This window comes from Physcomitrium patens, chromosome 26 (genome assembly GCF_059467195.1).
Source record: "Physcomitrium patens ecotype Gransden chromosome 26, ASM5946719v1, whole genome shotgun sequence".
NCBI lineage: Eukaryota > Viridiplantae > Streptophyta > Bryopsida > Funariales > Funariaceae > Physcomitrium > Physcomitrium patens.
In genome coordinates this window covers 6,233,309-6,258,122 of record NC_143435.1, presented here as the reverse complement: position 1 = coordinate 6,258,122, position 24,814 = coordinate 6,233,309, and the positions used below count along the sequence as shown (strand labels likewise).

General features: G+C 35.6%; 3 protein-coding genes across 5 annotated transcripts; 2 read left to right on the top strand and 1 right to left on the bottom strand.

Annotated features, from left to right (window-relative positions):
• The first annotated feature begins 4,219 nt into the window (after nt 1-4,219).
• LOC112277861 (uncharacterized) lies at nt 4,220-6,817 on the top strand. Its single transcript, XM_073531764.2, has 4 exons — nt 4,220-4,469; nt 4,769-4,850; nt 5,109-5,278; nt 5,560-6,817. The coding sequence occupies exon 4, from the start codon at nt 6,158-6,160 to the stop codon at nt 6,599-6,601; it is 444 nt and encodes a 147-aa protein (XP_073387865.1). The 5' UTR covers nt 4,220-4,469; nt 4,769-4,850; nt 5,109-5,278; nt 5,560-6,157; the 3' UTR covers nt 6,602-6,817.
• Nucleotides 6,818-10,955: 4,138 nt separating this feature from the next.
• Nucleotides 10,956-16,082, top strand: LOC112277975 (uncharacterized). 3 transcript variants are annotated; one of them, XM_090247957.1, is made up of 8 exons: nt 11,265-11,403; nt 12,091-12,168; nt 12,467-13,265; nt 13,597-13,810; nt 14,065-14,294; nt 14,452-14,583; nt 14,847-14,972; nt 15,398-16,082. In XM_090247957.1, the coding sequence occupies exons 3-8, from the start codon at nt 12,969-12,971 to the stop codon at nt 15,551-15,553; spliced, it is 1,155 nt and encodes a 384-aa protein (XP_090104083.1). In that variant the 5' UTR covers nt 11,265-11,403; nt 12,091-12,168; nt 12,467-12,968; the 3' UTR covers nt 15,554-16,082. The 3 variants fall into 3 exon arrangements, 2 of the variants coding, with proteins under 2 accessions (XP_024366676.1, XP_090104083.1); XR_002968540.3 differs by lacking the exon at nt 12,091-12,168 and having other exon boundaries at nt 10,956-11,403; nt 14,754-14,972; XM_024510908.3 differs by lacking the exon at nt 12,091-12,168 and having other exon boundaries at nt 10,956-11,403.
• Nucleotides 16,083-17,017: 935 nt separating this feature from the next.
• LOC112277864 (uncharacterized) lies at nt 17,018-18,289 on the bottom strand. Its single transcript, XM_024510651.3, has 2 exons — nt 17,692-18,289; nt 17,018-17,596 (listed from the first exon to the last, which is right to left on the bottom strand). The coding sequence occupies exons 1-2, from the start codon at nt 17,752-17,754 to the stop codon at nt 17,177-17,179; spliced, it is 483 nt and encodes a 160-aa protein (XP_024366419.1). The 5' UTR covers nt 17,755-18,289; the 3' UTR covers nt 17,018-17,176.
• Between the last annotated feature and the right edge of the window lie 6,525 nt (nt 18,290-24,814).

Genomic DNA, 24,814 nt, shown 5'->3' with positions numbered 1-24,814 from the left:
AATGTTCCAGGAAACAAGTAGTGGTTTGTAATGGTTGCATGGATGTGTCTTTATTTTCATCAAAAAAGTTCACCTTCTCTAGAGTTCAGAGGTTCTTTTTTAGAATTCATAGGCCATTTTATTAGTTGTTTTATAGAGCTTTGAATTGTTGAGTGAGTGCCTTCATGCACTCATTTGGTCTTTGTTTTTATCAAAAAAGTTTACATTTACTCTCTCCACAATCAAAATTTCTTTAAAGATGTCTTATAAGAGAGAGAAAAAAAAAAAAAAAAAAAAGTAATTTGAATAAATAAATCTATGCTGATTTTTTTTAAAAAAAAAAAAATCAAGATAAATTATTTTAATCACAATAGGTGTTTGACTTAAAATTTAAGGAAAAAATCAAGTAAATATTTTCAACTGTATCAAGGAATACAATGTTATAAATAAAATCAAAATCAATAAGCATTTTTATAAAGAACTATGAATACATATATATATATATATATATATATATATAATTTCCAGCCACATATTATACTTTTGAAAGAATTACTTTAACTCATATTTTAAATTATTATAAAGTCACTATTATAAATTTGCTTATTATAATATCGAAATAATTAGTTATGTGTTGTTCAATTGATATATTTGTATTTTGTCCATTTTTGAAGCTTGCATTTGCTACACAATGACTTAATTTCTCATTCACCTAATTATTTTAAATATTTTTTCTATTATCACTTATATTTCCTTAGTCTACTAATTATTTTGTTTCTAGACTTTGTTGTTATATTAATGTCTAATTAGTTTGGAAGAACTTGAATGCAAAATTTCCTTCTAATGTGCAAGCAAGGTGAAATGCTTAAGAAGCTAAGATCTTGATATCAACAAACTAAACTTTCTGGAAATCTGTGTCATAAATCCATGACAAGAGCAGGGGTTCAACAAGTGTAATTTGAAAACATTAAAGGATTCAAAATGGATGATTGAAACCAATTCTCTAATTTATTTATTTGTGTGTATCTATATATATATATATATATATATATATGTTTGTGTTGTTGCTAATGACAAGCTTTTAATAACTTCAGTATGGACATATTGCAATATATATATATATATATATATATATATAAATAATCCTTCAAACTTAAATAATATGTTTTCTTCTTAGTAGGTGTATTTTCGATGTATTCTATCAGATGGGTTATATTTGATTTATGTACAATATATATATATATATATTCAGATTTTTTCTATCTTAATTGTTACATGTTTATTATTATATTTTTGCGTAATTTTCTTTGAATCTTCATGAAGAATTACAAAATTAACCCAATAATAAATGCTACAATCCTTGCTTATACTACTTCAAAACTATGTCAATTTTGTATATTTTACAAATCCTACCCATATCATATCCAAAAAAAGGTATTAATATTCGATTAAAAATTCCCATTTTTTACTTCTTTTTTAATATTATAACAATTCGATGCCATAGAATTTTTTTTGAAGAAGTTGTATAAACCATGGAATATCTATGATTGCAAAGAATTCTGAAATTCTTGTGTGCAAACCACATTTTTTAAAGCTTCTTGAACACTAACATCTTGGTTCTTAGGGTTCAGAAAATTGTTTGGATATTAGAATACTGGACAGTAAATACATTTTTGCTTGTATTAATACTCATCTATTAATTTCAATACTTTTTTAAGTGTCGAATATTTTTGGAATTTTAGATGCCACCAAAAACCATTTCATGCACCAAATAAATTTAGTTTTGTCAATTAATATAACTTATGCAAAACTTGCACTTAAACAATTTAGTTCATTTTTTTAATGTTTCTTTTTCTTCTACTTCCTTCTTTCTTTCTTACTTGTTTAGTTTAGTTTTATTTTATTTATTAATTTATCTCTTTTCATTATAATCCAAAAAACTTAGAGAAGGAATGGTATGCGTTCCAATAATCCTGAGAGAAAACTGGAAGAAGCTTAATTTGTATGAAAAGGATGGCAATGGTTTTAAATGCTACAAAGTGAAAGAAAAAAAATAACATATATAATAGTTAACATATATATATATTTATATAGATAGATAGTTGACTGCAATGAAGAAAAATCAACTAGTTATGCTATTATTATTATTATTATTATTATGATTATTACCTATGTCTTGAATTGAAGTTGAGTGAGATATTCGGAATGAGCTTGTACCATGGTGTACTTCATGTGGAATTTTCACAACTTCTACTAGAAAATTGTGCAAATAACTTCCTTCTGCAAGTATTAATATTATAAAATCCTGTGTGCAGTAAGTTTGAAATCTCCTATAAAGCGGTAATGGCCCTAGTGAAAACTTCAGCTCTCATAAAAATTTGTATAAGTTATGGTTGCAACTTCAATTCATCTCATGGTAATGCCTTCAAACTTACAGCTATTCTTATAAATTTTGATAATATAGTTACAAAACATGCATAAAATTAAACAATCAATTCATGGTAAGTTTATCTAATACCTTTTATCATCAGTGACTTTTTTGGAACATTCTCTTACAAAAAAATATTCACTGACATTTATTAGGAAGCTTTCTAGAAAATTTATTTTTTCCCCCCTATTCCCTGAAAGATTATGGCAAATGTTTTCTGTTACAGATGTAAGTCAATAAGTTTTCTTGTGATGTGAAGTTATTTTACAATAACTGAATTTTTTTAAAAAATTAAAGTGGTTACTAAAATTTACTTCTTATTTTTTAAAAAATTGATGGTCGTCAACATTATTTACAACCCTTAAAAAATTTGAAAATTGAATACAAATATATATATATATATATACACACATTTCTATAAATTTATCTCTCACATCATGGTGTGATGAGAGTCACATTTGTTTTGATGAACATTTCATATCATCAAAAACACCAAAAGTCAATGTCACATCAAAATAAAAATAAAAACCGTAGAATGAAAAAGTCATTCGTGACAAGACCCTGAAACTAATCACGTCATTTTCTGATTTCTTGTGCACTTTATAGCGATTTCAAGAACAAAGAAAATCAGAATAAAATTCTGGTTTATTCGTTTTTTAATAGAAATATAGTTTTTTTTTCTTTTATTATACCTTGAAATATTACACTCCTCTAAAAAAATTAAAAGAAAATTGAATAATTTAAATAACACCATGTTTATCCTTCAGAGTTCTAAAAATAATGACATGGCCATATATTATACGTCGTAATTCAGCATATAAAAAAAAATCTATTTTTAATAAAAAATTATTTCATAAATTAAACTGGAATGTCTACTTTCTCTATTTTGATACTCAAGAAGGAAAGGTGTACAGTGAATATTCTTTCAACCATGAATTTATTCATTAATTTCAAGACAAAAAATAAAATAAAACCAAAATATAAATCTTGGTTTGATGTTTACTTGTTTTGAAGGAAAAAGAAAAAGAAAAAGAAAAAAAGATCTATTAAAACATTGTATAAAACTTAACTATTGCAAATTCAAACTATAATTTTTGAAAATACTAAATATAGTTAAAATAAATATTTTGTAATAATAAAAATAAAAAATTATTGTTCGAAACTAAATCACTTAAAACACATTATTACAATTTTTGATGTACTTATATTACATATATAATTTAACAACCAACAACACAAAGCATTTTCTACGACACTTATTAAGCAAAAACCTATAAAATGAATATATGGATAAATATATTTATAACAAAAATATACAAAAAAATTATAAATACCAAGACTAAATCCAATTATATTTTAGAAATACTAATTTTATAAATTATAAAGAAAATTCCTAAAAATTAGAAGACAAACATAAAAATAAAAAATTGAGAGTACATCGAATAGAAATTGACGATAACATACTATAAATAGCTGAAACAAATTTTACTAAATGACATAAACAAGATTGTAACAATGAAACTTTGCAAAATATAGTGGTTACCAAACAAATACGTATAAAGCACAGTACATGCAGAATAATAAGTCATTTATAAGTAAAACTTTATGTAACTCTAAATCATGAAACAAAAATAATTCTAACAAATTTCAAAATTCGTGTGTGTGTGTGTGTAAATATAAATATAAATATATATTTTGTAGTTGTAGTTGTATATTAAATAGTTGTATGTCCCAGATATAGACAACATTAGTTTTACATTATTCAGCTAATTGTGGATCATAAACAAATTCTAGGACCCTAAGCTTTTATTTTTATTCATAATATTATTATTCTTATTATCATTTCTCCGTGCAATTAAAAGCAGTTTACGAGAACTGAGATGGCTCTTTAAGAACTGCAGGAGCTTCAAAGCTCACCTTGATGATTTCGTGCTTTGCGTTTTTACAATCTTAAATTAGAGCATGAGCTGATTTAGCAATTTAGATTTAGCAGAGGTTTCAGCGCAGCTTTTTGGACGTTATTATACGAGCAACGTAATGGCGTGTGTCTTCTGGAAAAAAGGTGAGATATAGAGCAATTAAACAAATCTTTCATTGAAATATCTTGACAAGACTATGCCAGTGCACTCTGCCTATTTTGTTTCTGCGGTTATTACTCTCGATTTTATGTTTTACTTGGATTCTCGTGTCTATTCGTCATCTTCTAAATGTTTCAATGTCGTCGTGTATGGGAACTCTCTGCAATCCATCCGGAGAGGTAATCTGCGTCCAGTACTAGAACTTGGAACTTTCGGTTGTAGATCGGTTCGGTACGAGTTGAAACCACTTATTATGAGTATGAAGCTTATGCAATATCCACAGGGTTGTTAGTTGAGGAAGTTAGTGGAAGGAAGATAAAGAAATGAGGGACTATAATTTCGACATATGAAAAAGTGATTGTCAGGTAACACATGGAAAACCATTTTTAGTTGTTGAGAAGTTACGAATTGCCTTCTACACATAGGAAATATGGAACTCTTCATGTTCGGATCATTCTCCTCTTCTGATGACAATAGCATGTTGATTCTGTTGATAAGCAATCCAATCAGGACACTGAAACATGCCTTGCGGTATTGCATTGTAGTGTTAAGCACTGCCTTGTAGACTTGGGGAAGCTCTACGAATGAAGCCAAGGACTTCATTAGTTCAATGTTTTTTGCAGTGTCTAGCTGAATCTGTGGTGGCTGCTAGCAAGTCACTTCAGTTGCTTCAACACATTTAGGGAGGTAAAGGTGATGGAGAACGTTTGCACTCATCTCACTCGACTGCAACATGACTTCTTTGCCCCGGGCAGACTCTCCAGTTAGGCATGAGAAGGGATGCGTTGAAGAGGTAACTGGATTTCAACCTTTAAGAATGCATTTTGTGTTTGCTTTCGTCTTCGCATTTCGAGTAGAAAGCTGGACGTCATGCGAATACTGCGTCATCCACTTTGTATGTGACATTGTTCTATCAGAAGAATCTTTCACCTAGGACCTGATTGCTGCTTTCCGCATCATCTTGCTTAATATTTTAAGCATTAATCGAACGGGATCACGCTGGCAGCTAGATAATGTCGTGGATAATTGAATGCTCTCAACAATTGACATCAATAAGGTCACTTTTTTCGTCAGATTTTGCCTTTTGGTTCGCGTTCAACGGACCTCATCGGAAAACTTCGGAGAAATTTGGAAGATGGCATCTGTTAATGTCACAAATATTCATCTCTGTTTTTCAATAACCATTATCTTTACATGTCTATTTCATAAAAACTGGAAGGAAAACGCCAATAAAAGGAGCTTAGGTATATGTAGAGATGAACAAGCTCCGGAAATTGTTCAGAGCAGGGGTTATTGTAGCTCGCATGAAGCTGTCATATCACCAGCAGTGACGAGGACAACCAAGAAACCTTCAGTTCGGAATTCAATCTAGGGCAATGTGATAGAATTGTAGTCTTCCTTGGAATTTCTGAGATTCCAGAGTTCTTGAGGTTGGAACCTGGCCTTTATTTCAGCTTATGCTACGGTTGAAGAAAGTCATTATCATATCTGGTTATGCATTTATATGCTCCTCCACTGTTAGCAATTGGCAGTGCACAACGAAGCTCTCAGTCTTTGATTTGCTGCGATTGTCAGCTTTGCAAAATGATACCGTATCGTCTGAGGATGCCATGGAGGAACTATCACCATCTGCAAAGGTTTTTTTTGTTATCTTGGGTGGAAAATTTTCTCAATGGAGGGATCTCGAGAAGACTCAGCGCATATGAAGCTAAGTTTGAGCATAAGCAATCAAATATTGCAGTTGAACGACTCAGAGCTCTGGAAGAATATTTTCGATGAGATTGAAGATGAATCAGGTAAAGATCGGGATGTAGAAATTGATGCAAGCTCCTCCATGGCTGTTTTCGACGAGCGATTCGGATTAGGACGAAACCGTTGCCTAAAATCCAGGAAACCTAGAAGCGGCATCAATACTATCAGGGACCTAAAATTGGCAAGAATTGGATTGAGAATCGCAACAGATTGCAGTCATGGTTTGGGATGTGACAAAATTTTATCCACATACTTGGGAGAGAACGTGAAGGGAATGGAGCGTGTAATGCCCCATCCGATTGAGTTTCCATTTTTCCGAGTACGTGATGTGAAACCACATGTTCAGCTGGTAGTCACTTTCTGAGCAATTCGGAGAAATCCGACAATGGTGACCACGGCAAACACAAGTATTTTCTCGTTTTACGTGTTGTATTTCATACTTTCTATTTGCTAATACCTGACCTCCTGCCATTTAAACCATTTTTTAGTTGTGCTCAAGAAGACTGATGCTAGTAGAGGATATTTCGGGCTTTGAGTTTATTGATAAGAACAAGTTTATGTAAAATTAAACTTTGCAATACCTAGAATGGTCCCTACTCACCTTTAGACCTCTCCTTGTCATAATCGTTGGAGATATCACCTCAGTCCTCTCCTTGTCAATAAATTCTTCCCTGTAAAGAGGAGTATTTGCTTCAAAGGGATAGGGTCTTTCATGCACTTTGCGAAACGAAGGTGATGACGTCAGGCATCACGAGCACCGGTTGTTGTTCCAGCAGAAACTGATGCAATTTGTTAATATTCTGCATCAACATGTCAAGGACGGGGTAGGTTTGTCTGTGGTTTCATGATGGATACATCATTAGGATGCACAATCTAACAGCATTTGTTCTTCATCTTTCGTTTCATTAGACAATTCTCTCCTGGAATGGGTTCTGGGGGCATGGCTTCGGCTGGATACCTCGATCAAATTATAGCCTGCCATGATGATTACCTCACATCCATCCAGCGAAAGTGCCCGATGGCCCCAGAAAAACTAGTGAGGATTGATTGGTTCTCCACATTCATATTACTTCCATGCTACTGAGTATGCTGTTCTCGGTTCACTCGCCATTAGACCTGGTCGTTATGATCGCAGGTTCCAGATTTTCATTTTCATTTAGGTGTAATAGTTCATTCACTATTGAGAAATAAAGTACAACAATAGATTACACCTAAGACCTTACTTCATTAATAAATATTTCTGTGTACATGGAAACTCTAGCGTCAAAGGGATCGTCTCTTGGTTGCGTTTTGCAGAGTAGAGATGGTGCTGGCCTGGTTTATCCCTACCAACTGGATATTTTTGGTGAGATCTGGACGCTTATTGCAGGTGGGGTCATGGCTATCCTGGGACTTGCGCTAGACTACTACTCGATTTTGAGAGCATTGTGCGACGGAGTAGCAGCTCCCAATGCAACTGGTCGATGTAGTTGCATTAGGAGTGAGAATTCGGTGTGAGAATTCGACAAGCGCATGGGTTTTCTCTTGAGTAGTTCTTTTCAAAAACTGTGTTCATCTGATTTTATTTGGATTGGTGGTCTTATCTCCCACGATTCAAGAATGACCACCCAAATTTTAGAGATGCCTTAACACATTCATACATTTATTATTTAAATACGGATGGGATGTGCAGATATTCAAAAAGTGTTGAATGGACGTTTTCATCTTAACCACAGAAATTCTTATGTTCTTTAAATCTAATCTACAAAACTCCCTCAGTCCTGAATTGAGTGCATTATACTTAGCACATTAGTACCCGTTGGGCTGCAGTAATCCCAAGATTTTATTAAAATTTTGGAGTACTTGAAATCATTCTCTGGATACAGGTTTTATCATTTAAACGGAAGGTGGGTATTTTTCCACATATGATCGATCTGGTCACACGAATCAACTGCAACTACCACCACATTACCATAGACGGCCGGATGCTGACCCCAATTCCTGGTGGTCAAGGCCAAATGTCGAGGCGGGCCTCAGGTCGAAATTGATGTTTTATTGATAATTCTCGTTGGTGAGTTGCGTCGCTGCCGCAATGTCCACACTTGACACCGAACTTGAATCAGCGTTTACCATCTCATGGTGACCGACGTCGTCATGCATGCAAGTGACCGCTTATTTGACTCAAGTTTGTTGGGTCGTCTGAGAATGCCCCAACGCATTCATGAAGTTGAACTATCTGATTATGCAGAAAATGAGCATACATGGTGAAATTGTCGACATTTTCAAAAAGAATGAGCACTTTTCCGCAAAAACTTTCATGGGATGCTGGAAGAAAACTCTCTGTTCGGCCATACTTCACATTTTATGGCATTATGTAAGCTGTTCAGGTAAAATATTAGCTGGTCAAGTATTAGTAAAAGTAGAAGGCTTAATTATCGACGTTGAAAGTGTTAAGCTTTATCAGAAGATAGTCTGATAAAAGTCTGGAATATTCTTAGACTCTGTCTTGCGCTAACTTGAGCTTCGAAGCATTCATCAACTTAATTCATGAACTTTCAAGGTCTCGTAGATTCCTTGCACTCTTGTCACCATTCAATCTGTGATCCACAGATTGGAACTGCAAGATTCTAAAGTGCTGGTCTCTCTTGCTGATTGGTCCATCTGTTGCAGACAGGATGCGCAAGTTTGTCAGGACCTCATCGAACGCACTTCCCGAATCAAAATGTGGCCCACCGTGTGCAACTCATGCAACATGCTCATTAAGCCTTGAGCAGGCTAAGCCCCAAGTTTCCTTCATCTGCTCCTCGGGATCTAAGCAATGCTGCACAATTGCTGCACAAATGCTGTTGATATGTTCAAGCTCACCCTGATCTATATTTATCAGTGGCTCACTGGTGTATACTGTGTGCACTTGTATGTATGTATGTATATGAGAATTAAAATACATGTAGATTGTGTTACATAATTCTATGCACTTGTACTTATTAAAGTATTCATATTTCAAGTTATATGCACTTGTGTGATCTAAGGCCCACATGGGTGTTGTGTGACTTCATGCCACTTGGCTGCACAGGAGGGTGCTACCCCAGCTGGCCTGCCATTTTGTACCTTTAACCACTTATTGAGGGGTTGGTCGCAAGGTCATCAAGTTGGCCATGGCTTGGAATTCACAGCTTCCCACAAGACACACTCTACTGCCTGTGACTTGTAATGCTCTGGGTTTCCAAATCCTGTGCAATTGGTCACACTGAACTGAGAGTCAAAATTGCCTGGAAAGTTGCCATTTCCAAGCCACTCTTAGATTCATTCGAAACCACAGAAGCTACATTACCCACAAACTGAAATGCACCGTGGCTATCAACTAGTGACCGTTGATATGGTCATGCTAGACGCAAAGAAATCTAAAAGTACTTGCCCCTGAGTACAGAATTAAGCTGAACAGGTAGGAATTTCAAGGCACATGCCACTTGCAGCCTAATCCAGTGATTTTAAAAAAATCAATCACAAAGGATATTCATTAGTGGATGAACATTATAAAAAGGGACACAGCTAGGTAATCATGTGTCCCTTTTACTTTCATTTAAATCGATTTAAAATTTTAAAAATTGTTCTTGAACCATTTTTTAATACTTGAATAATAATTATAATTAAAAAAATACTGCCTGTGTACTTGAAAGGAATCATAGTAGACTGTCCAAGGAAACCGTGTATAATAAATATTTGAAAATTTGAAAATTTACAATGGTTGCAGTAGCTTTACTTTTTTGAAACAGATTCATTTTATTGTGGTAAATTTAGAAGGTGTTTGTTTGTTTCATGATTTATTGATTCTTAAACTTATTCTGTGTTTCAATAATTCAAATTGATTCTTATTTCAACATAAAAAGCACACTACACTAACAAATCAAAACTCTGTACTTCCCAAAAATTCTTTGAGGACAAATCATTCATCAGTATCCATTTGAGTATCAATTAAAATATTGGTTCAAAAATATAAATTAAGAAAACCCATTGTTTCAATGTGCCTCATCATAAATATGTACGTTTTAACCAAACAAAATAAAAACAAAACACTAAAATATAATTATTTTTACTACCAAACATCATGGAAACATCCTTGATCTTGGGATACCTCAATTTACAAATAAGAATATGAATGAACCTTCGTCATACACAAATTTCATTGGTATTACTCATGGGTTGATCAAGGTTTCTAAAATTCAAAACTCATTGTAGGGTAGAAAAAACATATATTTTTTTAAAGTAAGCTACTTTCATCATTTTGTAAAGAGGCAATGGTATGATGAATAACCCATTGTTTTGGGTTAATTAATATCTTTTGAAATAAAATATCACTACTCTTAACTGAATGCGTCTAATAGAAAGAGAGGATTCCATGCGTTCACTTGCTACATCATCCCACACAAGGCTTACAAACACGGTTGTATTATTCCCAGAATGTACACACGAGCATACGGAATAGAATACGTAAATACACAGGCGAGTCGTTTTAGGACTTGAGACGGGCTAGATACGAGGGCCTGAAATGTAGAATCGACGAGATATTTACTTCGCAGTTCAAGCCCTCGGACATAGATCGGGACCACCGGAACAGGGCAGAACTGTCGTCCTCATATTCTCGCAGGGGGAGAATTCCAAGTGGAACCTGTCGTCGTCCACCTTTCGCCCCCTTCCCAACTTATCCCTTGGATGCTGCAGATCCCGTTTCTTTTCCGTCTCGCTGCTGGAACGTGCTGCTGCGCCTCTCGAATCCAACTGCTCTCTCGCTGTCTCTAGTGACGGTCTTGTTGGTTTTTTTTCTTTTCACCTTTATTTTTTGGGGTTCAGTTTACTCTTTTCACGGCCCTGTTCGGAGACGACGTTGTCTCAATCATTCTTCATTTTTATTTTTAGAGAGTACGCGGGGGGCGAGTCGAGAGATGCTTGGTGCTGCTCTGTGACCTATCCTGCTGCATCCTCTCTATTGCTGCGACCCTATGGCGTCGTGTGTGGAGCTTTGAGGGAGTTGGTAGTGTGCACTGTGGTTTTGGGAGTACGGCGCGGTGAATTGCTGCGAAGGGGTTCGGGATCAATCGTCGTCCTCTTGGTGAGAAGGTTCTGCTTGCTTTCGGGGACTGCCGTTGGTTTCTCGGTCGGGGCTGCGCTGCCGCGGTGCATTTGAGCCAGGTAGTTTTTATTTGCGTTTTCTAATTCGTATGTCTTGTTTGGTGTGTATAGTCCTCGTTCGTCCTGCTCTTTTGAAAGGAACCTCATTGACACCGTTATGCCCTCGCTGGGTCTTCCTTTCAGACTTGGGAGATTCGAAGTAGATTTTGACTGGGCATGTTCCATGATTGAATCTTCTGCAGACCACGTCCTCTCTGTTTTCTGGGTATTTCTGCGACATCTGTTCATGTTTTCATAGGCATTGGAGAGTCTATGCGCATTAGCTTTAGTCTGAGTACCCGACATCGTTTTACCTTGTGACGTCTGAGGTTTCTGAGCGAAGATCAGCTCTATCTACTTCTCTGCAAAGCAATTAATCACTTTTATGGTCTTTTTACAGTGTTACTTTTTCTACTTAACCCGTGATCAGGTGCTTAGTAAGGTGTAATCGTTCGATTGATCATACCCTAACCTCGAGTTCCTTCTACTGTCGACCGGTTGAAGTGGTTTTTATTTGCTGTCTGGACCGGCTTCAGCTTCTGCTTGAGCTCCGCATGGAAGCGTTTCCTGATTAATTTAATGGGCAATCTTCTATCAAGTCTACGAACAAGAGGAGTGTGTGTGTGTGTGTGAACCCCGACATCTGGTCTGCTTTTGCCTAGTAGATAGTTCTGTCTGCAAGTCGCTCATTGTTGTGAATATTGCCAGGATTGCAAAGGGGTGCCTCTTGTAGCTTAAAAGAGCAGCTCTGCAGTCTTAGCTTCAAAACTACCATGCTGTTACAGGGTAGCTTCACATACCTTTTATTCTTTTAGGCTATTTATAAGTGTGTATTTGTAGCTCGTCTGTGGCATCCTGATTTCCTGCATCTCTTCTGTGGTGTAAATAGTGCGTTATTTGAAGGAATATTAGTTGCCACTTTGGTCATCAAGGATCTAGAGTTCGCCCGGTTATCGGTCCGAAATGTGCTCTGTTGGAAGTCTGCACAGTTACTGCAAAGCAATAATCGTCTCTTATCCCTGCCTTTTGCACATATACTCGATTCCAATCTTGTCCAACTGACATCTGGACTGTTGCATTGTAGGGACATGACAGATTTTCAAATTTGGTGACAACGTTGGCAAAGCTGCATGTTGAGTAGTACGATCATATTTGTCTGTACCTGAAACTACTATTTTTCGAAGCTGATTGTTTTGGGGCAACAACAGGTTGTGGTGGTGAACAACAATGAATCTCCTGTAGTACCGTGGGATTGTGATTGCAGATAACAAGTTTTTTAACATACAGCTGAGCACCTTATGTTATTTCAAACATGGATTGATACTACCATGAAACTGGGTAGCAAGCTACTTGGATTCAGTATCTTTGCTACGTGCTGAAAAATATCCTTGTAGACGGACAACGTGAGTATGAGTGTCGTGTATTGACCTCACAAGAGATTTCTGCAAGACTGTGTACCTTGAATCTGCTGAAGACCCCAGATCTATCTTAGTCTTTCTTCCGCATCAGTGTCTCGATGACCAGTTTCTTCTAGTTATATTTGTGACCTCACCTGTCAACCAGGAACATTTGGGAATAGGAATTCCATGTATGAAAGAGACATTAGGGAAATGCCAGTGGTGGACAGTGCTACCCCAGGGGTGAGCCCCAGTGCTGTGCCCTTTTCAGCTACCGCAAGCTCCCGGAAAGAGAAAAAGAAACAAGCGAAGGAGGAGAGAGACCGACTGAAGCAGGCAGAGAAGAAAAAACGACGTCTGGAGAAGGCTCTTGCCACCGCTGCCGCCATTCGGACCGAGCTTGAGAAGAAGAAACAGCGGCGAAAAGAGGAAGAGCAGAGACTAGACGAGGAAGGTGCTGCTCTTGCGGAGGCTGTAGCTCTTCAGGTTGGTGTTTTTTGTTCATTCTTGCAACATGAATGCATTCGACCTGACAAGGTTTATTATTTGACTGTGGCGTTTTGCGATGATCGTGATTTAGGTTTATGCTTATGAGTGCACCCTTTCATGTCTTTGTCTCAGTACATGTGTCAGTTTTTGAACAGTCTTTTACACTCGGATGATACTTGGCCGCCACCATGTTACACTTTGTGTGCACCTGTGACATTCTAATCGTTTGAGATAATCTTTTTGACCTCTCAATTTTTTTAAGTTCACCCTTATTTTTATTGATTGTCGATGTATCCTTTAACAAACAAGAGTATTTTGAAATATGCAGGTGTTGGTAGATGAAGAGTCCGACGGGTTAGGTCGACTTCAAGTGGCTAAAGAAGGGGAACTTCTGAACTTTAGGGATGGAGATGATGGAGGGTCTTCTTCTGGAGACAAAGTCTCTGATGAAAAGAGTATGGGCCCTTGTTTGGGAGTACGCCGTCGAGAGACAGTTCAACAGAATGGTCTAAAGCGACACGGCAGTTTCAAGAGCTCTGGAGGTCTGCAAAGTTTCTTGCTGCATTCTCTTTTATGTAACCAATTCTTATTCTTATATGTTGGAAGAGCTGGTGGATGTTCCATTCTAGGGTTTCGGTAGATAACTTTGTGAATGTGGCAACTACGGAGTAAATGTCACAAGTGGTTTTGAAAAAATTATCTGTAGAGTGATAGCTTTAGTTGCAGGAGTTGAGCTAACGTTGCTCAATCATCACCTTGTATCAAATTTAAATGAAAATTATCTGCATATGTACAGATAATGATCGAAGTTTTGAAAGAGAATCAAAGGAATGGAAGGGACGTGAATGGGAGTCTCTTGGAGAGACTCATTCAGTGAATGCGCGAGATGACGCTGGTATTGACAGCGAGCTCGAAGACGAAGAGGATACCACATGGGAGGTTTTCAGCAGTGCAGAAGAGAAAGCTAGGGCCAGCAATGAGAGAGCTCGACGGGCAGAAGTGGCAGCAGGCCTGGCTGCAGCACAGGTTATAACTGACACATAATTTTTTCATTATTTACGGTGTTTTGATCAGGCAGTAAAAGATATAGCTTATACAGAATAATGTCGTATCGAAGATTATCATTATTATTATTATTATTATTATTATTATTTTCCTTCACTAATAGTTCCTTCACCAACAGGCGGTTGCTGCACTTAGGATTGCCGAAGAAGCTCGAGCTGAAGCTGAAGCTGCAAAGAAAGCTGCAGAAGAAGCAATGAACGAAGCGCTTGACCATTGTGATATTGTATTGAAACCAGAATCCCTTGACGAGGTTGGTTTCCAAGCATTTTAATCGGTTGGAGATAGTTTTCTAGCACCCTGTATTGTTATTTACTTTGAAGCATTGTTAAGAGAGTGAGTAGATCATGTGTGTCTGTCTCTGTAAACCAAAAAGGATAAGGAACATTTGGTAATGACCAGCTAATGTTAGCCTCAGTCCAGCTACACAGGGCCGGGGAAAGGGAAAAAAGAGTGATTGAGCCTGAGTCAAGGGCAGGGCATGGATGAATCGTGATGGGGCTGGGACTTGAACAGAAGAAGGCAGTAGCTCTGTGTGTGGAGAAGGAGAGGGATGAGTTGAAAACTCGTCTGCAAGAGACTGAACGTCAGCTGCAGGAGAAGACTCAACGTGTCTCAGAACTAGAGCATAATTTGGAGGAGGTACGACACACAAATGAGACATAACAAGTTTTTTGTCACAAGTAACATCTATTGATGTTTCTGTAATTGATCAATGTCAAGTGTGATCTGGTGACCCCTCTTTGAAAACGATCCTGTATGTATAGTTACGGTCTGAGAATTTATTACACTGAAAACGTGCTTTCTTAGTTGACATTGATGCCAATGATTGCTTCTCACATATGTTGTGCCAAGGCAAATATAGCCTATGTTGGTTGTTTTTTCTGTGCAAACTTCACATAGGAGGATGGTATCTAATGTTTTTTCTACTCTGCCCTCTACTTACAGCATATGTACACCCTGTACTCTCAGTTCACTATCTCCAAATTCTTTTTTCATTCTTTCTGCTCAGAAATGGTATTGCCTTTTGTTTCCTCTTAAGTCGGTTGTGTTGATATACTCTACAGGTGACTCAGTATCTACTGGAGTTCAAGGCTATGTTTGAAGGGGGCAAGCATGCTTTGCTTACAGTTGGTCAAACTCCTGGTAAAGACACTGGAGCAAGCTTCGAGCAGGATGATGCTATTCCTGCAGAATCCTCTGGAGGCACAGGTGATCAATGACTGTTCAGAGACGCAATTTATAATGTCACTGTTGTGAAGACATTGATATGCATAGATTGTAGAATGGACTTCTTCAACGTGAATGTCCTCTCAAAATATGCATTAGCTTAATTTGAACACATTAAGGACCATGAAGATTCACAGATCCAGGTGCTGGTTCTGTATCCAAGTCCGAGGACAGTGAAATTACTCTGTTCGTTTCGAGGTGCAAATAGCTTTATGTTGGTTAGCTTTCTCAGGGTAGAAGGGCCAAAGAATGTGTAGGACGTGGATGTATACAAGACTCAGTTGAAATGTGGATGTGTACAAGAGTTTCTAATGAAAAGGCTGGGTTGAAAGAGAACAAGAGAGATGGGAATTGGTAGTGGGATATGAGACAACCTGAATGTGGTTGTTGATTCTCCTGGGCCCCATCAATCTGACGTGTTAGTTCTCTATCCAACTTTTCTTGTTAGTATCTGATAAGCTGTATCTTGACTTGTTTGTATAAGGCACTGAAGGGAACACTTACAATTATGTTTTGACTGAAGCTATACTGTCCCGAGTGCACGCAGATGAAATGCTTCGTATTTTTATTTGCCTGAAATAGGTACTTTGCAATGTTCTGCTGACATTGATTGTGAATGGTTTTCTTGGAAAATCACTTTAGTTCAATCGAGTGATTCCAAGTCAGCTTTCTGTCTTGAACCTGGTTGGACTCACCTCCGTTCAGTGATTCATACCCGACTCGCATTTGTCAGTAAGTAAATAACGAAAGTGTATTCTTTACCATTCTCGTGAGATTTAAGTGCAAATCCTTGTTATGGCGTAACTTAGATTTCTTTGGATGATAACAATTCTCTTTCGACCCACAGGAGGTTCCTATGATACAAAACTCTGATATTTAACTTTTTTATCTGGCTTATCCCAATCTACAGCATGATACAAACGTCATTTTTATTTTAATGAAATTCCTAACAAGATTCTTGTTTCATGTCTACTTCCATTTCCAAAAGAGTATGAACTTTGTATACCTGAGAGCGGGTGTTGTCACAATTTGTTAACTTCAGAGGTTATGCAAAACTGTACATGGAGAAGTGGATGTGGATACAGCGTCGCTTCCACGCAGGGTAGGAAAGTTGTGTAAATCATCTTGATCTGATGTCTACTTATATTGTTTTCTTATTAAACTTTAGAAATAAAAAACTGATCTCCCTGTCTTTCAATCACAACAGAAAATCTTCCATTGGTCTCTTCGGGAAGTGAATTGATAGGCGTTTATATACTCCACATTGCTGGGTGCAACAAGAAAATTGTGCATACAAAGGAACTTTGCCGAGGAATCTTCGTACAGGATTCAGATCGCTGGAAACTTATTTCGATCTGAATCCTGTACGAAGATTCCTCGGCAATGTAGAGCTAGACATTAGAAACTCATTTCGAGGTAAAAGTGCTTTTGTGGTGAAAACCGGAAAGGTGGGTGGCTTGGCATTGAAACTGGGAGCATCATTCAGTTAGGGAAGAAGAATGTTCAATTTTTCTGTCACCCTACTGACACGGATATTGGGCACTGCTCAAGGTGAACCCGAATCCATAAACAACAGCGGTAATCACGTACAACTTGCACAAGAAGAATTCTCAGCGCTACCTGCTGGATGCGAAGGAAGGAAATAAAAATGCGAGCACTCTGTCCACTTCTGGGTTCTCTATAAGTTGAGCGGGGTCAGTCACCATTATCTGGGGCTCCTGCAGAAAACATGGTGGTCGCAAAGAATAGATTCTCGGCGAACAATTCGCACCCTCGCGCAACGCTCGTCTCCGTACAGTACTGAAGGAGTATTTGTGGAGTTTTGAGAGTGAAAAGTCTCTGTCAGACATGGCATATTTGGAATATCGAAGACTTTGTGGGTGAGTCTCCTTGCCATCTACGGCATTATAGAGCTCAGTAGGAAACATGTGGTTGCTTTCGAGGTAGCAGAAAAGCTCTACCGTGATCCAACCCATGGGAATGGGTGTGGGAAAAAGCAATGTGATGCAGATAGAGTAATTCCTCGAGTATAAAACCTGCGTAGGTAAAGGATGGTTGTAAAATTGCAAGCCAAACAGGCCAAACAAACCAGACTTTCACAAGCGTATAGAGGATATTGGTTGCAATTTACCTGGAATAGTAAGTAGCATGACACGAGGAATACTCGTGTTATATTTAGCCCTGTCTCGAGCATGGCAAAACTGCGACACAGATTCGCACGCGATCACGGAATGTATCACAGAAATATAAACACGTGAACATCAACCAAACGCTTTGCCATTGAGGAAGTTATCCTGGATATGTGGATGTGAGGTGATCTCTTTTGTTCGCCCGATGATACCTCTCAATGAAGAATTTCACACCACAATTGCTTGCCCAGAAAATTCGCAAATTGCTTCTGTTAAGCCCCAAAAAGACTTGAGGCTCCAGAAGCCACCATATTACAGTGGTATGAATTCACTAATACCTCTCGCAGCTGATTGATCCACCACACGACGGAGGCGCACCCCAGAATTTCACCTCACTTTGGTGTAACCCAGTTTCCGTCAGCACAGCAGGAATCTCGGAACTCGTCCCATCTTCAGAGGAGTCATTTCAATTGTGAAGTGAGCGAAACGCGGAAGTCACGATCGAATGCATAGGAAAGGAAACAAGAGAAGCAGCCATGAAGTAGATTTAGGATCCTCAGGTCTATCACATGAATTAAGAACGCCCAACTCAATCAGATGATTACACCAATGCTACAAGTTCAAATCTTCAAGATATAATTATAGACATACTTCCAGAAGAATACAAGTTAGATCAAAGAGAAAAATGGAAACCAATCTAAGTAATACTGTTTCGCCACTGTGAAGCTTTGTAAGTCATCATGATAATAAAACATATCAGCTCTTAGATCTAGCCTCCCAGGTACCGAAACTGAAAAAATTATCCATCTCAAGGGATCCTTCCTTAGCACATTCCTTCAGGTGCTTCAATCGCTCTCCTACAATTAGCCCTGTTCATGTTTTCCTAGTACCCAGATATATGAGGCATGCTCTTGGGTACTGACAAGATATCTTCATCTACATTCGACTGTAAATGGCATCAGTTCGATCTTGATCGGCTCAGCGGTGTCGGCGTTTGGGACCAAACCAGTTATTCCAGACGTCCAGTGAACAAACTATTCAAGTAAAAAAAAAAAAAAAAAAAAAAAAAAAAAACCCGCACATTCCTCAAGACAACATCCAGTTTTAAATATTGTGCAACTTGTTTCGCCGAGGGATTCAACATTATCATGTCTTAACCCACGTCGATGGACTGTTTCATTGCGTTGTCTGAACGCGGTCAGTGCTAACGTATGCAATGATCCACCTAAACCTACTTTTTGTGTGAAGCGGCTGCCAAGGGACGTTTCTTCTTCTATTCCATACTGTATTACCAGCATTCCTCAGGTGTCTTTGTTTCTAGCACATTACCAGCACAACTTGTCAAGAGGAAGAGCCTATAATTAGAACTTAGATATAAAAAATTGCTCATTATGTATATATATATATATATATATATATATATAAAATTTTATTTAGTTTAATTTAAAAATTAGTAAATTAATCCTTGTTATTGCTAGTCATATGTGAGGATTTATTTAAATAGAAAAAATTATAATATTTTGGATACTCATAAAAAATTGTGTTATTATAAGAACTTATTAACTAATAAATACAATCTACTCATACTTTACTTGAAATGTTCATTTTATTAGAGTATCACAAGTCTCATTGTGTTGTGACTCTTAGTTGATGATAATACTTCTAATATTATATTAAAACTCATTACTTATAGATAATTGTTTAAATAACCATGTATAAATTTAATTTATAAAGATATCTAAGACCAAAACTAAACCAAATATCTTCTACAATCAAGAGATTTTTTATTTAACATTATTATACTTCTATTAAATTTCTTGATTTTTATAAATATTTAAAGATAAAAGATCCTTGATTATATTTCCATTTTTTCAAAGAATATTGATTGATGACCAAAACCACCAATATAGATAGATTGATTAGGCCTACTGAAAGGATTTTTTAGATTCAAAATTTATTGATATATTCAAAATATTCTTTTATAGTAAATAAAAAATAAGAATATATATAATAATAATATTTTTTTACAACATTATTAATTTCTATTTTATTTTATTGTGCTATGTAAAATATCAAAGTAATAAGCAAAAGACGTTATTTAGAAATTTTTAGAACAAAGATGTTTTAAATTTAAAGTAAATTGAAGCATGAAACTTAAAGAAGTCCAACTTGCTTGTTATTCAAAAAATTAACTTTAGAAGGTTGAATCCTAATTTATTAGGGAACCATATCAATGATATTTATTATACAATATTATACAACGGATTTTTTAAGGAAAAAAAAAGACTTGTAAGATTCAAGGCTATAGATATGTATATGATATAGGAAATGATGATACATTATAATGATTGGATGCTAAATTAATTAAGAAATTATGTTCATTAAAAATATTTATACTTTGGTTAATAATAATTATTGGTATGTAAAAACAATAGTTTGTAAGAGTGCATAAAAATAATCTCATTGCAATTTATTAATTTTAAATTAAGTAATACATATATTTAATAGAATAAGGATATAGAATAATATACAAGTATTCTATATGGTCAATTTTACTCTTTAAAAAGATTAAGTTGTTATCTCTAGATATTATAACAATTTTTTTTATTTCTCTAGTAAAAGATTGAATAGAATCTATGATACCATATTTGACAAGCTGATCATAATTCCTTATTTTCTAATACTCAATAGACACCCACATATACACTCAATAGTTAATATTTGCTCAAGTAATAATAGCTACTATAATGTCAAAGTACTTCTACTTCCAACTTCTTGTTTGTTCCTAACATCCAACAATCTCATTCCACAATTAATTTTAAAATTGGCCTTAGATCACCATATGTTAACACTCTCATATAATTTATTTAAGTTTTCTTAAGAAAAATCTAATATAAGTTCACTTTTAGATTCAAGGATCCAAGATAATTTTTTTTTAATGTTTCAATATACATATTCCTTACAATACTTGCCAAAAGACCTGCAATGCATGTGTGCATAGAATTAAGAAGTAGGACATTTGGTAATAACAAAAATTCCTTTGAATTATAAAAAAGCTTGCATATATGTACATTCATCAATTTTATTAATCTTAAGTACGAAATTTTGACATAGAACTATAAGAGTTTTAAAAAAATATTTTTTTAAGACTCAAGATATATTATAACTGAAAATTTTAAACAATATGCTTAATAATTTTTATTTGATGAGCTTTGATATTAAAATATTAAATTAAAATTTTATTTTTATAAATTTATATAAAATTCTATGAAAATAAAAAATAATTATTGTATTAATATAATTATTATATATCTTTATTCAAAAAATATTTTATTTATATATATATATTAATTTATTATTTAATATATTTTTTTCTAATAAATACTTGAGATATATTTCAATGTCATCAAGTAATATATATTTTTTTAAATTTATATTTATTAAATCAATAGAATTCTTAATGTAAGTATTTTATATAGGTGTCCATTTATAAAATAGAAGAACTACACTTGCTTATATACATTTAAGGCTAATTGAAATATAGTGACTATACACAATATTTTTAATAATAAATATATATAGATATATACCATAATCTAATTGTAATTGTTTAATATTTAAAACAGAAATATTTAAACTCATTATTTTAAAAATTTATCTATAAATTATTAAATTATAATTTAAAAATAATTTTTATATTGAATATTTTTAATTAAACCCAAGATGTATTCATAAGATTTTTTAATAGATAAAAAAGTAAAACATCAAAGTTCAAGAGAGTTGACACATTTTTTTTTAAAACATCAATTTAAAGGTTTTATGCCTAAAAATTAAAAAAAAAACATGTTTAAAATATTTATTATGCAAAATTATATAATGGATTTATTAAGAAAAGAAAAAAAAAGAAAAAAAAGAAAATATAGAAAAAAAAAAAACAAAACCAAATCAAGTTCATAAAACTAACAACCATAGATATTTGCATAAAATAGATAATGCACATACATTGTGTTACTTGAGCTTTTGAGATTATTGGCAAGTATGTGACAAGATCTTATCAAACCAAATTCATTACACACAATAATCAAAAAAAGAACAAGGCCTAATTTAATATTCAATTAGAAATACAAAACAACCGGCCCAACACTACTTAATTTGTGGTGCTACTATTTGAGACTTTTTAAGTTTTGTATTACTTCTTGACTACTCTATTGTGCTTTCTCCAACCTTTAAATAAGCCTCTACTTTATTACACCCTTAATAATTTTGGCAGCATCATAATATCACCTTATATCCTTGTTTATTGCTCCTTTGAGACCATGCCATGAGGGTATTTTGGTAGATATCATCTACAGACATATACAAGCTCCTTGAGTAGATAACATTATTGCAGATGGATATGATTATCTTATGCAAATAATATTTCATCTTCTAAGATATCTCACATTTTTTTCTTAAGATGTTTATAATGTAGGAATTTTTTGACATTGTTTTGCAAGAATAGGATTGATCACCATAGAATGGTTCTTAACCACCATACGATTTTTGTATTGCTGCTGCAAATCTTTGGTGCATATAATGGTGTTTGTATTGGATTTTTAATGCATATTTATAGATGTTGAAGATTGAATTAAATTTAATTTTTTTGTAGAATAGATAATTAAAAAAGTTGATATACATGGCATACTTTTTCTTGAAGTATGGATGTTTGGCAAATCATTTCAAAATTATGGATGTTGTGTCCAATACATCATTGATTTTATTTTTAGAATTACTATTTTATATATTTTTATCATTAATCTTGTGCTTAATAGTTAATATTATAAGTTGTTACTCGTGCTACAACAATGATATTAGCTAATAGCCATAAGCATCAAGTAATTCAAAATTATAGGAAAATTCACTATCTAAGGCTTATAATCAATCTTTGTGGTCGACCATATATATAAGAGATATACAAGATGAATTTGCACCTTCATAAGGTTGCTTAAGATATGAGGTTGTTTGAGTGGCTGTCACGGACACAAAATACAGACTTGAAATCTAACAAGAAGTTCAAGAAGAAGTGGCAAAATTAGATTAAACAGATGAGTACAAGAACAACACCAGAAAGGTGAGCTAGAACTCTAAGAGATGTGTTGTTGAGACTGAAGAACTCTTCAGCCTCGATCCCTATATATACTCTTACTTAGGAAGCTTCTCGAGCTACTTCTATTAACTAGGAAGCTTCTAGAAGGTTCCAGAGGCTTCCTTTCTAGAAGGTTCTAGAAACTTCTCGAGCTACTTTTATTAACTAGGAAGCTTCTAGAAAGTTCCAGGGGATTCCTTTCTAGAAGCTTCTAGAAACTTCTCTTCTAGAAGATTCCAGAGACTTCCTTTCTAGAAGCTTCTAGAAACTTCTCTCTAAAAGGTTCCAAAGGCTTCTCTTCTAGAAGGTTTCAGAGGCTTGTTTTCTAGAAGGTTCTAGAAACCTCTCTCTAGAAAGTTCTAAGGAATATGTCCCTAACATCATCCCCTCCTTTAGCTTCAAGGTCTCTGAGAAGTAATGTTGTTGATCAGTACCAACGCAAGAAAATGAAGATCTGTCGCATAACTTCTGCTATGAACTCCAACTGTTGTTCACGAGGCAAGTGGTTCATCGACCCTTGAAGCCAACGATAGTGGCCCACGCCTTCGACTTCTGACCAAGCATGAACTTCCGTGTGCTCATTGTGAAATTGTCCTGCAAACACGCCTTCTGGTTGACCATCGTAAGCAGGCTCGATCTCAAATACGATCACCAGTGATCGGTTACTCGGTATCCTCCGTCGTCGTCGTGGTACATGTAGTTCTTCATCTCGGGGTCGCCTTCGTGAGCTACTCGGTTGCGATACTCTGATTGGCATAGTATCTATCTCTTGGCTATCCATATCAAAAGACCAAACTACGATCTATCTTGGAGAAAATAACTACATCAACTATGAATTTTACTGGTGCTCTCCCCTTTTCTTATATTGTTGGGAGAACAAGCTTTAGAAAGAAGCTATCATCGAATTGATTTAGGTTTATCGGGATGTCGTTGATGAAACTCTTATACCTTTTGTGGCGCATTCGCAAGATTTTCAGCTGGCTCCCACGTTCGCTCATTAATGTCATAGCCGCACCAATGAACAAGATATTCTAACTTTTTCCACCTTCGCCGTGAATCCAATACCTTTTCAACCTCGTATTCTTCGTGGTTCTCGATTTCAATACTACGTGGCGGACATTGCACTCTTCTAAGAAAAGATGACTCTCGATAAGGTTCCAACAGAGAAACATGAAAGACTGGATGTACCTTCATAGAAGCCGGTAACTCCAGCCGGTATGCCACTGGATTAATTTACTTCTGGATGATAAATGGTCCCAATCTTCGATAGTCCAACTTATCACATGCTCGCTTGGTCTTGATATTTCGTCGAAGAAGCCAGGCTTTATCTCCAACTTTGAAAGTAGGTGCTGGATTCCGAAATCTATCTGCAGACGTCTTATAGGATTCTTGAGCGGATTCTAATTGAAGCTTCAACATAGTTTGAAGCTCTGATAGTTGCTTCACAAATCCTTCAGCTGCTGGATTGAAATTTGTTGACGGACTCAATAAATCAAGCTTCGGATGATACCCATAGTTGGAAAAGAATGGTGTTTGTTGAGTCGACGCATGGAGGGTGTTGTTATATGCAAACTCGGCTAGTGATAGATATGCAGTCCAATCGTCTTGCTGATAGTTGATGCTGCATCGTAAGTACTGCTCTAAGACTTGGTTCACCCGTTTCGTTTGGCCATCAGTTTGAGGATGAAAAGCTGAAAAAAGCTTGATATCTACCTTCAATATATCAAAGAGAGATCTCCAAAACTTTGACACGAACTGGGTACCTCGATCTGATATGATATCATCTAGTAGTCCATGATATCGATACACATTATCGAGAAAGAGTCTTGCTGTGACTTCATTGGACGATGTCTTCTTACAAGGAACAAAGTGTGCCATCTTCGTAAGCCGATCTACCACGACAAAGATGCTGTCAAATGAGTTTGATGATGGCAAGTCCGTGATGAAGTCCATAGAAATTGAAGACCATGGTCGACGTGGAATTGGCAATGGCTGTAGAA